At 35.6% G+C, this 16,080-nt stretch overlaps 1 protein-coding gene across 1 annotated transcript in view; it reads left to right on the top strand.

The window, feature by feature from the left end:
• Positions 1 to 16,080, top strand: part of EML6 (echinoderm microtubule associated protein like 6) — an 80,859-nt gene that overhangs the window by 9,235 nt on the left and 55,544 nt on the right. The window contains exons 4-8 of the mRNA XM_010181141.1: positions 1,056 to 1,124; positions 3,672 to 3,857; positions 5,744 to 5,879; positions 9,034 to 9,235; positions 14,842 to 14,979. Coding sequence (XP_010179443.1) covers positions 1,056 to 1,124; positions 3,672 to 3,857; positions 5,744 to 5,879; positions 9,034 to 9,235; positions 14,842 to 14,979 — 731 coding nt within the window. The remainder of the gene's footprint in view (positions 1 to 1,055; positions 1,125 to 3,671; positions 3,858 to 5,743; positions 5,880 to 9,033; positions 9,236 to 14,841; positions 14,980 to 16,080) is intronic.

Genomic DNA, 16,080 nt, shown 5'->3' with positions numbered 1-16,080 from the left:
TGCATATCTAATTAGGCCTCAAATTCTGATGATTTAGTGTGCAGGAGTTATAAAACATTTCTGAAGGTGAAATGTTCTGTGTGTTCTAACAACATTTAAGTAAAATAGTACTTGAACTACTGTAAATCTTGATGTTTGTAAAGAAGATAAATGTTTTGTAGGAAGGCAGTAGTTCCTCGTGTGTAAAATGAATGATGGTTAAGCTTAAGATAATATGTCCCTGTAAGCTGATTGAAATTCTTTTGTGATTTATACTTAAAAGCTGAAGAGCTAAAAGCAGCAAAGTCCCGTTGTCTTTCTCTATAGACATATATTTCCTGAAGTAACCAATGATTGTGGTAACCTCATTGGTTTTCAGCTTGACGTTGAAAAGTTGAATGCCAGAGGTAAAATGTCTAAAAATGACATATTGTTGGAAATCTAGGCCAAAATACAACCTTGTTTCCAAACTTTATGCAATATTTTTAATTTGGCATAATCCCATAGTCATAGAATACACTGTAAGTTGGTTCTTGTAAGCTATATAGGATCTGATACTTCATTTGTTGATGCATACTGTTATAAATGTAAATGCAACATTAATCAAAATGAAGAATTCAATTTGAGCTCTGTAGATTAGGTCAGATGAATGATACTGACACATTTTGTCACTGAGATCTTTTGGTAACTGGGTTAAATTAGATGCTGTACCTTTTACCTAAAATAATGACTAAAGATAAATATACCAGTCTTTCATCCCTAAATTTGAGGAACATTAGCTTACACCCACTTTATTTGAGACAGGAAATACTGCCTATTCAATAACATCTTGGAGCTGGAATAGATTGGTAGCGTGAAGGTGGAAATGAGATGTGTTGACATAACTATGTGAGGAAAACCGCATATTTGCCTTAATCTTTGCTTACAAAGAGTTCCAAATTTACCTAAATACTGTTCTTTCAATTTTAGTAATACGTTGCCACAGAAATTATGCCTAAAAAAATGGTAAAAGCAAACTGAGCCTGGATGCAATTACTGTAAAATTTAAAATATCAGCTTACTGTATTTCTTAACAGATATTTGATATTTCCTGGGATCAATATCAACCAAATAGAATCGTCAGCTGTGGAGTAAAACATATAAAGGTAAAGAGTTTTTGTTGTTTACTTGCTAAAAAGTAAATAAATGTCACAAAAGAAATTTGTCCTCTTATGTGATGAAAGCTTTAAATATAACCAGATTATATTTTTCTTTCTTTACTCTGTGAACATACTAGCAAAGCTTTTTGTTTGAAGCTGGTTTAGACATTCAGCAGTGACTGAGGTGCACTTAACAAGCAAGGCAGGAAGATCATTTGGTGCAATTTTCATCATTATATACTTGTAATTTTGGGGGTTCTCTACCCCCTTCATTCTACCTAAATTGTTTGAAAATTGTCTCAGCCTTTAGTGATTACTCTCATCAGGCATCACAAAGGGTCACTGAACAGGTATGGGAGGAACTTAGTTATAAGTTTTAATTGAATGAACTGCTATTTGGCCTATCATGCTATCAGCATTTGTAGGACCACCACAGAGAAGGTGCAGAAATGAACAGATGAAAACTCTAGTGTCCCACTGTTTTCTCCCTCTAAGTCACCTTTTCTGGAGGTGATTTAAATATGACCTCAGATATATACTGTAAGTTTAGGATAAAACATTCTCATGCCTGTGAAAAACTTAGAATAAAAGACTTCTGTTTGCCAATATTCCCTATTGGTTTCTATTTTTCTCCTGTCTCATCGAAAGCATTCCTAACAGATGGTAATTATTTCACATGACTGGGGTGGGAAGAGGTTTAACTAGAAGTTTAGGAAACCAGTTAATAACTCTAGTTCTGGTTACTGAGAAGCTTGTGCCCTTAAAACCACCACTGCTTTCAAACTGTGGGTGGTTTTGGCAGCAGTAATACCATCTGTTGTATTCTGCAAGCTGTCTTCCAAAACCTGTCTTTGTTTGGCACCTGTATTCTCTTTAAAATGGCTATAATTACCCTGAAATGCATAATAACTGGCAAAGTAAATACATATAGATAAAGGCATGCCAAATGAAGGAAAGAAAGAGTGGAGGGGTACAGATTATATGTTCCCCTCCAGTGATACTCGAACAGCAGTCTATGTATTTGCCATTCATTACAAGACCATGGGAATGTGATAATTACTTTAACTTGAAACAAAGGAAAAGAGCAGCTCTAAATTAATTGTATCACTGTGAGAACTGGGACTGTTATTTGGAAGGAGTGCCATTTATTCTTTTAGCATTTCAGTTTTATTGGCTTGTTTGACTGAGCAGGTATTAGAAGCTGTGGTAAAGCCTAGGAGACTAAGAAATCTCACACTGAGCTCAGGATCCTCCCTTCACGCATTTCTTAACACTGCTACCTGCTCTCTTGCCCTTCTACTGCTAACCAGTAGAGTAGGTGCTTTACTCACAGAATGAAAGCCCTGAGGGAAGTATTCCCACTGCCTTCTCATAAATTGGTTTATGTTAAGAGGGAAAATGTGATTGAATTAGAAATAGAGAAGAAAAGATGTAAATGTATAATGTGGGAATGAGACAGATGTTATGCATCTATGTCAGACACTTCAATATTCCTGTCCAATCTCTGGCAGCATCTCTCCAATGTGCAATGGATGCCTCTACTAATGAAGACCTGAGCTGATGAGAGGTCCATTCAGGGCTGTGCTGCACCACATAGATTCACTGTTCTGTTTCTGCATGTGCCCAGAACATCCTAGTGTTGACAGGCCTCAATATTTCAGCACCTCTTTTACACATCTGTTTGAAATTCCCCTTACTCTGCCTTCCCTGGAAGATCTGATCCTTGAGGGCAAGCTGAGTGCATGAACTATCCTCTCTGCTTGATAAAATTATGTTGTTGGTTATTTTTTAAAAAGCACTCTGATTCAAAAAGTTTATTTCTAGCCCACCACTAAAGACACCCTTCTTAAACAAACTTTGTATTCTCTTGACTGTTTTCCTCTTCCTCAGTCAGTCTTACATTCTTTTTTGCAGAATGTTACTGTGTCTGTGTAGAAGTCAAGAAAGTCACCATTCCACACTTAGAGAACTTACTACTCTCGTAGTCAGAGTTGTTTCATGTACAAGCATTTGCAGTCTCCATCCAACAGATGGTTTCTCAGCCAGTGTAACTATATTTGAGGAGGGATGTGTCTCTTTAAGTGCACTGGAAAAGGGCAGAAATGTTTACTCCAGGCACATAAGTTCTTAAGATCAAGTATTTTATTATTTCAGAATTGTAGCTATATTGTAAGTTTTGCAAACAAGGAAAACAGGTTGTTCCTGGCTTTGAGTACATTCATATTGACAGATATCATGCAACGAAACATGATAAAAGTGAGTGAGATAATGAGAAGGGGTAGTGTAGCAACAATGAGTCAGAATTGTGCCTCACTTTCTCAAACAGTTTGATCATTTTGTTTTGTTCTTCAGCTGACTGCATTTGCCTGAGGGTTTCCTTGGTAAGTGGGCGGGTTTGGAAGTAATGGGCATTCTGATAGGACTACAGGAGTCATCTAAGTGTCCATCCAGACACCATTCTGTAAGGATGTACGTCTGTGAGATTTGCACAGCAATATGAAAAAACAGAAATTCTGCAAAAATTTTTCTTAATGTGCCATTTATATTTCACAGTTTTGGACATTGTGTGGAAATGCACTGACAGCAAAAAGGGGAATATTTGGTAAAACAGGAGATCTCCAAACTATCCTTTGTTTAGCATGTGCAAAAGAAGATATCACGTACTCTGGTGCTTTAAATGGAGACATCTATGTTTGGAAAGGGCTAAACTTAGTCCGCACAATTCAAGGAGCACATAGTGTAAGTTGTGTTTTTAATGTCAGTTTCTGAAATGAACTGTTCATTAAATTGAAAAAAACTCTTGAAGATCTGTCTACAAAGATTTTCTTTTGTTTCAGGTCAGAAAAATGCCTAAGACTGTTCATCAATTAAGAACTTTACATGTAATCTTATTCTTTATTTCTATGTTGTCAATGGATGCTAACTGCCAAACTGATATTGATGGAATGGCTGATATTTATTGCATTGATTTAACCAAGCAGACTAAATCTAAAGTGAAGTTTCTAAATCTAAACTTTCACAAATTGAGTAGCTTCAGTTATGATCAGATTATTTAAAATAGTTGGTAACAAAATGATCTTATTCTAAATAGAATTTTACCACCCAACACTGAAGACTGACTCTTCATAAAAGCTTCAATGTGGTTCAAATCTGTCTGATGTGTGAATTGTACTCTGACCATATTCCAAAGACAGTTTACTCCAGTTGTCTTCATGGAGCACTTATAATTACAGACAGAAGGGGAATGCATAGGATTGTGTTAGATTTCTAAACAGTCTAATACAATAAATTTGTTTATTTGTTGCTGTGGTAAAAGCACAGTAGGATTTTCATGTCTTGTTTCAAATATATTTGGGAACTACACTTATTTTGAATATGGTTGTGGCTAATGGCATTCTAGCATGGGTTTTTGAGGAGAGGGGGAAAAGAAGAAAATTAGTCTTTTCCTTAGAAGAGTGATATGAAATCTAACTGTTGTCACTATAGTTTTCTTCTGGAACCTTTCTTAAAAGAGCACTGCAAACTTAAGAGTGTTTTCTGATCTCCCAAAATCAGTTATGTTGGCAGTCCGTCAAGATCTGTAGTGGCTTTTCAAATTAGATCATATTTAGGAGACTAATCACTATTTATAGAAGTAATCCTTAATTTATGAAAGCAGTCAGACTGAAATCAGTGGGACATCTTACCTGCAGAACTACCGTGTAATTGCCAGGTTGTGTTTATGTGCAACTGCAATAACATGGAAATATCTTTGGCAAACAATAAACCTCTGTAGTATATTTGAAGAAATTTGTTTGCAGAATTTTAGTTAGATTCGTTAGAATTATTAAATGCATTCGCTTTCTATATAATATGTTCTGTTTCAACCTAGGAAACTATGGGGTTTGCCAGGGCTAGTAAGCATTCTGTTGCCCAATTTCTAATCTCTATGTAATTAATTATTAGAAATACTAATTTATTAAGACATTGAACAAGGACACTTTGAAAACAGTGGTCTTCTCTTCAGCGTATTAATTTCCATGCCATTCAACTTGTCTCATAACTGAGAAGTTTTCCTAATAAAATACCGAATCAGCAGGCATTCTGTGTGATGTTCCAATCTAGTGCAGCACAGTCATCAATAATGAGGTATTTTCAAAAATAAAGAAGAAATTCAAACTGTAATAGAAACTTGTCTTTCAACAAAGAGTATGAATTGACACACTTTCAGTTCCTATCAGATTCCAAATGATGTCTGAACTGAATTCATGAAAGAATGTCTCAATCATCTCCACACCTGTAAGAATATTTGTTTGCTTTTTTGTTTATCCTGGGTAACTATTTATTTTAAGTGTTCCTTTGTTTATTTAGTAGTCCTTCTAATAATATGAACTAAACCAAATTTAAAGTTCTGCAAATAGGACATATCACTGCTATTTGTACAAAACCTTCTGCATAAATTACTGAAGTAGGAGCACTTGAAATAAAGGTATTCCCCTGTGTTTGCTGGTTTGCTTTCTGGATGGACAACATTTTATTGCCTAGCAGTTTCTAGACTTTAACAAGAGTCTATTCAAAAGCATTTGCTTTTTGTGTTTAAATGGATTGTAAAGAACTTTAAAACTTGTTATACTATTGATTAACAGGCTGGAATTTTTAGTATGTATTCTTGTGAGGAAGGTTTTGCCACTGGAGGGAGAGATGGTTGCATTCGGTTATGGGACACTGATTTCAAACCAATTACTAAAATTGATCTCAGGGAGACTGAACAAGGATACAAAGGTAATGAGCTATTACTTTAATGGTTTTTCACACATCTAGGTAATGAATTATGACATAATTTAATTTGAAGCATAAATGTCTCTGCATACAGCTGATTTTTTTACTTAATGACTGTATTTACTTTTGAGATCTGTATTCCCTTTTTTCCCTGACAATGATGTAGCCTGAAGAGTTTTCCATGTTTCACAGTATAAATAGAGGGCTGCTTATAGTTGCTGCTCCACATCATGCAAATACAAGAAGATATGTAAAAACTAATTAAAGACAAAAAGATAGGAGAATGAAGTTAGGCAATCTTTCACTTAATTAATTAATTGCAATTCATTTAATTAATTGAGATTTCTGAAACTTGATACTCAAAAATGCCGAGCATCTGAGCACTCCACTTGGTTCATTTGGAATGGCAGCATTTGGCATATTTAATAGAGAGAATGTTATTAAATTCTTGACCATCATATTTGTTGAGTTTAATCATGCTTCCTAGGAGCTTAGTCATCACTCTAGTTTAGGATTAGACTCTCAGAGTATTTATAATCTCCATAGAGATTATGCACACCTTACCATGATCTTAGTCTTCAGGGAATTCTACACATCCATTTGGACTGAGTGTAGCAGTCTGTTTGCTGGTTTGAAGTAGGCTTTATACACTTTTGGCAGCCAATTTGGTAATGGTTAGTTTTAAGTTCCCCTGCTGCTTATCTTAGGTTTTTAGACTTAGTTTTCATATTAAAATTACCACTGGCCGATAAGAAGGATAGAATTTTCTTTCTGCATTATGTATATTTTGGCCTGTTATCACAGAATCACAGAATCGCTCGGTTGGAAAAGACCTCCGAGATCATCACGTCCAACCACTCCTGTCTACTCCCTAAACCATATCCCTAAGTACCTCGTCTACCCGCTCTTTAAATACATCCAGGGATGGTGACTCCACCACCTCCCTGGGCAGCCTGTTCCAGCCTCTGACAACCCTCTCAGTAAAGAACTTCCTCCTTATCTCTAACCTGAACCTCCCTTGGCACAGCTTGGTGCTGTTTCGCCTTGTTCTATCCTCCATCACCTGGGAGAAAAGACCAGCACCCACCTCTCTACAACCTCCCTTTAGGTAGTTGTAAGTGGTGATGAGGTCTCCCCTCAGCCTTCTCTTCTCCAGGCTAAACAACCCTAGTTCCCTCAGCCGCTCCTCATAAGGCTTGTTCTCCAGGCCCCTCACCATCCTTGTGGCTCTTCTCTGAACACGCTCTAGATTTTTAGAATATTTTATCAAATCTTAGTCAAAGTTGGTGTGCCCATAAGCATAATCACTGGGACTAAGTAAAAAGGCATCATGGTGTATCTGTGAAAAATGTGGTGGGACTGCTGGGCTGACTACAATTATAAATAATTAGGACCTTGGGGATGACTGCAGGTCATAAAAATCAAAGCATGCACTTATACTCTGTCACCGTAATTTAAAAAAATGTTTATCTTTTTCCTCTTTCAGAGTTTCTTCTCTCTCTGTTCTTTTGATGTGATACAACTCTTACCTGCTGTGTTTCTGTTATGTCTGTCCTTTTCTGCTCTTTCTGTCTTATATGTCATCTACCGATGGTCACCTCCATTTAGTGCTTGCTACTAACAGACTGTGGAAATTTTGTTACATTTTCAGTTCTGTCAATGACACTGATTAGTTTAAGCACATACGTAACTTCAAGCAACGATGGTAGCCTTACCTGCTTACCTGTGACCTTCTGTCCATCCTTTCCAATTGCTTTTTCCACAGTAGTTTGCAAAAGCACCAGCTTTCGAAGTTAAAATGTCTTTCTAGGATACCAGGAAGACTTTTTCCCCTCTGCTGTATATATCCATTCATTAGTCATCCTGTACCGAAGAGTGCTAAACATTTTTTTAAATGAAATTCATCACCAGTAACAATCTAATTATAGACTTGGCGTTTATATTTAAATATCCATGTATATTAGTAAAAACAATCTGACAATAGCTAATCTTTATGCACAGTGCATCACAGGAAACATTACCTTTCCCACACCAAAAGATGTACTTTGTGCTCTAAAGCTTAACAATGCCCATGTTCCACTTAACATCTGAACTTCATTCCTCATGTGACCTTTGATGTTTATCAAGGAGATGTAAGTCAAAGCTTCAGTACAAATCTAGCTACATCATAAAATGGCATTATCAAAATTAAAAGGTACTGGAAATGGACAAAATAATAAATGAAGATTAATTTGCCCTTGTCAAGAGATGACAAAAAATGCCTACAATATATTTTGTTTATGTGACCAGTAGTTGATTGCATTGTGTATTTGGTCCCCAAAAGATGTAGAAATTGTGACGTGTTTGACCTTGACTACGTGACGTACTTTTCTTAATTCATTCACATCTTGCAGCATCTAGACCATTATCCAAACTTTGATTTTCATATACTGGAATAGAAAATACAAATGCTGTAGGCAGTCAACCAGAAAATGCTATCAAATTGCTCAGCCTGCTAAGAGGGTGTATTTAAGCTTGCGGTTAGTAAAATTCCAGCTGCAAAATTAGGATAAAATTTGTGGAATAAGATCAAGCTCTCTAAAAGTTATGCAAAGCAAGATTCTGTTGGTTTAGAGATTTTTGGTTTGGTTTTGTTTGTTTTGTTGGTTTTTTTTTTGTAATAATCAGTTGGGACTAAAGTGGAGATTTGTGATAACGTGGGCACAAACCATTTAAATTCATCTTTGAAATTTTATTCAACATTTTATTTAAATATGCAAAAAAGTAAAATACTGAAAAAAGGAATAAAGCCAGCTTTAGTCACAGAAACCTTGCCTAATCAAAAATTTAGATCTTTAAATCATGTGAAATTGTATTGTTTTTTGAAGTAAATTGGCAAGTTGTACACAAATCATAAGAGCTTGATCCCTCAAGAAACTGGCAGCAGCAATGTTAGGCATTCAGCGTTTTCCCAGGGTTGAGCCTTCTCTTTTTCTGTCAAATGGTGATAATTTAACAGAAATGTTTTGAGATTTCTGTCAGCTGTGATGTATTATAAGACTTCAGTGTCCAAACAACAGTTGTTATAAATGAATTCTTGAAGTCTTAATTATCTTCATGGTGCTATCCCTTTGTCTCATCATTCCCATTAATCTCTAATTATTCTGTTCCCTGTCAGGTTTGTCCATCCGAAGTGTCTGTTGGAAAGCGGACAGACTTTTAGCAGGGACACAGGACAGTGAAATATTTGAGGTGCTAGTAAGAGAGAGAGATAAACCTATGCTGATTATGCAGGGTCACTGTGAAGGGGAGCTCTGGGCCCTGGCGGTCCACCCAAAGAAGCCTTTAGCAGTCACAGGCAGCGATGACCGATCTGTACGGTAAGGCTAAATCTTATTTGTTTTTCATCTGTTCATTCATGTATATGTTATTTTTAACCGACATCAATTTGACATGTTTGTTATTTATTTATATTCTGGCCTTATGTTAAGACTCCACTAAGACAACTTTCTTTTTCCCATTTTTTATGCTTTTTTAGCAGCTTTGCTTTTTCTCTTCAGCCCTCATATTTGGGCTTTATGCATCACATAAATGTAATCAGAATTTGTGTTCAAAATATGCTGGATTTATATACTTTGCTTAAGCACTAATTCATTACTGTTCTGAACAGCTGGTGTAGGTATCTAAATGTAGAACAGTCACCTCATACTTCTCTTCTGTTAATAATATGCGACAAACCTAAAGCCTAAGTACCTTTAACCAATGTTTTACACAGCAGGTGTCTGCCTCAGCCTTGAGTGTTTAGAAAATCTGACCTAAAACCAATTCTGTTAAAATGACAGAAAATGAGATTAATGAAAAGGCACTGGCTCACTCCAAAGAAAAATATCTTTCAGATGCTTAATTGTAGCACTTGTGCCTCAAGTCTTTGTAGCAGAGATCTGAAATTTTGTACACGTTTGTGGAAGTTGTCACAAAGATGTTTCTTTTCCTGTCCCTGTTAAAATATGGCAAATTGATAAGTCTATGAAAAAACCTAAGCATTTTTAACATGCTTAGTAAGACTTTATTGTAAAGTTTGGAGGTTAAGCTGAGATTCTCACTGTAGTAGGTGTATTCCTGTACCTACATAGCTTGATTTCCCAAGCTCTCATTCCACTAATGTCCTCCTTAGTCGTTTCTTCTGACGCTACTATCCTAATTTCTAAGCCCTCCATCACGTTTTTCTCCACCCCTATGCCAGAAGGGTGGTGACTGCTTTTCATCTTGTATAGATACTTTGATTGCATAGTTTCAAATCAAACCCAGGCAATTACCAAACAGGTTTTCAGTTTTCATGGACTAATAGTCGACTTATTTCAGAAATATATATGTGGATTCTACCGTTTGGCCATATTTCATTGGGAAAAATCTATCTCCTACCATACATACAGCTTCTAATTTGTACTCCTTCAGGTTCCACATTATTATTCATGTCTGCCTTGAAGCTTGCTGGTCAGCTGGGATTTCCTTTCCCTTTCCTTTCTAGCTTTTTGCTTGTTTAAGTTTCTTATTCCTGCCCCCCCTTATCTCTTTCTAACCACAATTAAAATCCAAAGTATGAAATTAACAAAACTACCAGTTGTTCGCTACAGTCATGTTATCTCCCTGTTTCCTACACGTTAGTACTATTTCTTTGCATTTATAAAACACATGGATAGTCTCTTCTGCTTGGATTTGCGTACTTTTATGGACAGTCACAAATTCACACTGCCTGCATTCTGGTAGGATGCAAGCCAGTTCTGAAACAAGGGCTGCAAAGCTGGGATTAGCGTTGTACTGCCCTCAAGCTAATAAGCCATGCTAAGACTTTGGATGTATTATCTTGGGCTTATCTCTTGGTTAGCATGGTAATTCAGCTCTGGCTTGCAGCTGGATAATATACTGCTGACTCAAAGCCTGCTTGATCAAACTTGGGCCCATCTATGAAAGACTGTGCCAGCATGCTCTTTGTGCCTTAGTTAGTGGTGATCTTATGATTATTATAATATTAGAGTTATTAGTATGTTACTGATGCCTTTGAACATTGCCGTTCCATAAAATGTGTGTTTCTTAACGTTACAGGTATTTTACTGCACTACATCACACATCCACTTAGCTGTTTAGGCACAGTGCTATTTTTTTACATGCTAATGCTTCATGTGTGGAGTTCTAGTGAAATATATAAACATATTTGTTAAGATAAAGCACACAAAATAATTTTCTTTATTTTTTTTCAATAGTAGAATTGCATTTACGGGAATGTTTTCTATATAGCTGTTCGTAGTGTAATTTTTCTTAGTATGTGATTATTACATTATTTTAAAAAGAGTGGCTATATAGTATAAATCTAAATTGTTTTATGAGTAAAAGTATTTAGTGTGCCAGATTATAGTCTCATGTCTAAATGAAAAGGACCTCTGTAGAGTTAAGGGGAATCACTCTAGGTTTTCCCTAGCATGATTGAGGGAAGGCTGTAACCAAAGGTAGGTTTCCAACATTTTGAAGTTCAAAAGTATATCAGCTAGGAAGCTGCCTGCTTCACGTCTCTTACAACAGAAACAGGAAAAAAACATCATTCTCATCTGAATGCTGAGGCATACAGAACTATTTATTACATTTGTTCAATACACCTCACATGTCTTTCTGTAATGTAGAGTTACAACATCTAGCTGCAGGACCACGAGTAACTGCGGTTCTGGCAGAACATCTCCCCTACACTGTCTGTCTTCTTGAAAGATCTCTTTCTGTATTCCAGCAATTATAAAACGATATATTAGAAACTGGTCTTTATATGAATCTATTTGAATATTTATATATCTAATTTTTTGTGTGGAGTGTTTTTCTACCAGTTGAATGAAACAAAGCAACAGTAAAGCTTCTGTCATCAGCTATGGCTTTTTCTGCAAATGAAGTGGTTGCTAGTAAGTCTCTTAGGAGGCAGTAATCAGTATGTGCTCCAATAAATACACTCACCTGTCAGGTATATGACAGAAAAGACTGGAATATTAACTAACAAAATAATGTTTCATGAGCCTATTTGAGTGTTTTAAACTCAGTCATTTAAACAAAGGCATAAGAAATTCACCAAAGAATGGTAGAAACACGTTTTTGCCTTATTTGAAAATACATATACTTTTTATATGGAAATAGTTTATTAATCTGGCTTTTCCAAAAACAATGTGCAGAAGTATTTTGCCGGAGAAGATACTTTTTCTATTTTCATAAGCAAAGCCAGACTTTTATTTTGTCAGTTGTGTGTGCAAAATGTTGTGGTTTTGTTTTTTTTTCTCTTATAAAATTAAAAAGCTCGTATTAGGAATCACCTTTCCATTAATTTGCAAAGTGGATTTTTTTTGGTGGTGGTGGTGGTGGGTTTTGTTTGGGTTTTTTGTTTGTTTGTGGGTTTGGTTTTGGGTTTTTGGTCTTGTTTTGGTTTTTTTAAGAAAATTGAGTTATTTTGCTTGTGCTGCCATGTATTGCAATTACGCTTCTAATGTATTGATTCATGTGGAAACAACCATTTGGAAACAAATTTTATCCTGGCATTTCCTTTGAAATCTTTCCAAATCCTTTCTGTTTTGTTCCTTATTGTTTTGGGCTCGTAGCTTCTCCCTAGCAAAGCTGCTAAGATTCTTGCATCTGATCCTACTTCTGTTTTGTCTTTGAAAACAGTTTTAGCATCCCACATCCTTTCTTTTTTCACCAGAAAATTATATTTGCCGCTTTTTTCCACAGAGAAGCCTTTCTGAGTTCTTCCTCATCCTTGAATTCTCTCAGCCTAAGAGGAAACCAGTATCATTCAGGGTTGTTGATTCTAGACTGATCCTAATAACATTAACCTGACAAGGCCCAAAGGGCTTCTGCTTGAAAAGAAATGCTCAGGTCATAGATTATCTTTCTCAATGCAGACAGTCAAATTCTATAATCCTTTTACTAAATTTATCAAACTCTTTTCTTCTTTTTTCTTCTTTTTTCTTTTTTTTCTTTTTTTTTCTTTTTTTTCCTTTTTTTTTCCTTTTTTTTCGCCCCCTTTTTTTTTTCCTCTTGTTACTCTTACTCTAAGGCTGTATGTAGATGTTACTGCTGGACTGATCAAACTTCCTTCTTTTCCGGCCATATTCATGTTCTGTCTATGCTATTTGTTCTAGTGCCAACATGGTCCTTCGACATAACTGTTTCTCCTTTGACGTTTATCCTACTGATGTATTTTTGGAAGCAATATTATCCCTTCCCAGCCTTTGTTTCACTAAGGTATAAAAGTTAAACACATTTAGTCTCCTTTAATGTGATACAATCTTCATTATCTTAATAATCCTAATAAGCCTCCACTGCATCTGTTCCTGCTTTTATTCCAATTTCTGGAGATAATTCACAAAGAACATGCCATACGAGGTCACTATGTCTTATGTGTTATTGTTTTTGGGTAGCTCCTGGAACGGCACCCAGGAAATATTTTAGGATCACATTTCCTTTTTCCTGTCTGGAACTCATACATGGATCATAGTCATTCTATAATTGAAAAATAGTGTGAGATCTTACTCCTTTTTGCTGATTCCACTTGTGTTTCAAGCTTACAGAAAGCTAGACATGAGGTTCTGAAAATACAGGCTTTGGTTAATTTCATTCCATGTCTATTTGTTTCTTCATCAAGAAACTTCTGTTTCTTCCAATATGTTTTATCCATCTTGGTGTTCACAGTGCCTCCCAGCTTACTGTCCATAGCAAATTTTATTAGTACTCTCATATCTTGTGCATGTGTCTTTAGTGAAAATATTGTTACTGTTGCAAAGCTCATACTTAGAAATCTCATTAGTATCTTCCATCCACCTGAACTGTTTCTGTCGGTAAAGCTTGCTATAAAATTTCATCCAATATCACATTACGGTTCTTGTATAAATTTTCTTGAGTTTAGCCAATAATCACATATGCCACTATTCAGAAATTTTACTGAGTATTATATAAAACTTTTCAAATGCATTATATTTATGGTGCTGTCCTCAAAATAAAGATATGGGTATTGTTGAATGAATTTTTCTACCCCAAGAAGTCTCTTATGCATTTTCTTCCATACTTGTAATTATTCTTTTCATTATTTTTGTTCTAAATCTTGCATACTACTGAGCCCTGAATAACCAGCTTTCTTCTTAAAAATATAGGTACATTATTTGCTTTTCTCCATCTTGTGGCATAATTTATTGATTGATTCTTTTTTTAAAAAATAATGTAAATGAGCAAATCAGCATGCAGTTTTGTCTACTAGTTCATTTAGGGTTATGACAATAAAATTTTCCCTGTGGTTGGAATATTTATGCTCTCTGAGAGTTGCTTTCACTTTCAGTGAAAATTTCAGTCTGATCTGCATTGAACCTCTCTGTCTATGTAAACTGCTTCTTTTTTAAAAATTATTATTTATCTGTTGGAGTTCTGTTACATCAGGTAAGTAAAGTCTGGAGATAACACCAAATAATTATGTCATCTAGCTTCACCCTGTTTTCTCTTCTGCTATCACAGATATGTGTTCAGGTTTGAGGTGCCATCCCTGGTAGAACTGGGAACAGTAAATACTCCTTTATTTTGAAAGAAATTTGAACCTGGAACTTCACTTGAAGGTGTCTGAAAGCTTAATTTGATTTTATTTTCCAAGACATTCAGTGCCACTATCAGAAAATTTGGCATCCATATATTGAGTCAGGCAGTCATTGTACCCTCTCTTTCTCTTCTTTTAGACTGATAAGCAGGTGGTTTTTTTTAAACAATACATTATGGTAAAACTGTACGCACATGTCAGTGAAATTACCTTCATTCCATGATTGGAAAGGAACTCAACACATTTTAAAATCTTAATATAAGGTGTGCATGCAAATGGACCTTTACTGATTGACTTTTTGTTTTTACTCTTGATGATATTGTAATATTGTGCTGTCAAGAAAAGTCTCCTACTTGCTTTCAATTTCCTTTGATGCAGTTTGTGGAGTCTCGCTGACCATGCCTTGATAGCTCGTTGTAATATGGAAGAAGCGGTGCGGAGTGTGTCTTTCAGTCCTGATGGGTCACAGTTAGCACTTGGGATGAAGGATGGCTCCTTCATTGTTCTTCGAGTACGGTGAGAGAATCTTACATTAGTTTCTCACTTTATTAGTTTTTTTTCCCCTGAGTAATTCAAGACTGTATCATGAAGTCTTTTATTCCTATAAAAAGATAAAAATAATTGGGTATTTTATCAGAAACAGAGAGTAAAAATTGACTGTAAGCTTCCATAGTATCACTTGGTGTTTTAAAAGGTGGTAGCTTGGCAATTATACTTTATTTAATTCAAAATATTAGCTCTTGTAATAATGTTGTTAAAATTTAAGATTTTAAAGTTTGGGGTTTTTTCTTTATTTATTCTGATATTACACAGATATTTTGTGAAAAGTATGCATAACAGAGATAACAACATTGTTTTGAGAGGGATCTCCTTGAACATCTGGTACATTCCCTGCCATATACCAGAATAGATACCATTCAAAATAATCCATAATGGAAAGACATTTTTAAGAATTTGCAAGATATAACTGAATTCTGCTTTTCGTATTGGATGACAAGCCCTTTTTGGCATGAATGCATCAGATGCATTAGGCATTTTTCTGTGTGGAATACTATTATGGAAGACACACAAAAGCAGGTGAAACATAAAATTTGCCATAGAGTGAAATAGCCAAACACATAAGCTATTTTAATTGATACTTGGAAGAGTTTACCACTTCCGTAACGTTACTACATTTAAAATACTTTGAATTGCTAGCTGACAGGAGGAAAAAGCCTGTAATTGATGGAGGATCTGTGAAAACTCATGTAATGTACTGCTTTAATGACTTTCACAAAACTTAAGTGATCTGTTCATATTAATTTAAAATCCTTTTCAAAGACCAATATTTTTCTAAAGAAGTTAATCTTCTTTGTCTCGCAGTAATCTTGTCTGCTAATTTGGCTGTTACCTCACATTTTTCAAGATTCAGTTGGTGAAGACAAACCCAGCATTATTGCTTAATGAGTGGCAACTCTGCTGTGTAAGGCCTTAAATGCAATTAGTTCTCCATCTGTCCCTTTTCTGTGGCAGATCTTCTGACAGGGTAACGAATCTGCAGCCCATGATCCAGGAAAACTGGGTGATAGCAATGTGTTCTGTTGGCATTTTTTAAAATCGTGTACTTGGCAACATGAA

Source organism: Mesitornis unicolor, unplaced genomic scaffold (assembly GCF_000695765.1).
Source record: "Mesitornis unicolor isolate BGI_N332 unplaced genomic scaffold, ASM69576v1 scaffold39493, whole genome shotgun sequence".
Lineage (NCBI taxonomy): Eukaryota > Metazoa > Chordata > Aves > Mesitornithiformes > Mesitornithidae > Mesitornis > Mesitornis unicolor.
Note: the sequence above shows the minus strand (reverse complement) of the source record. Positions and strands in the feature narration are given on the sequence as shown.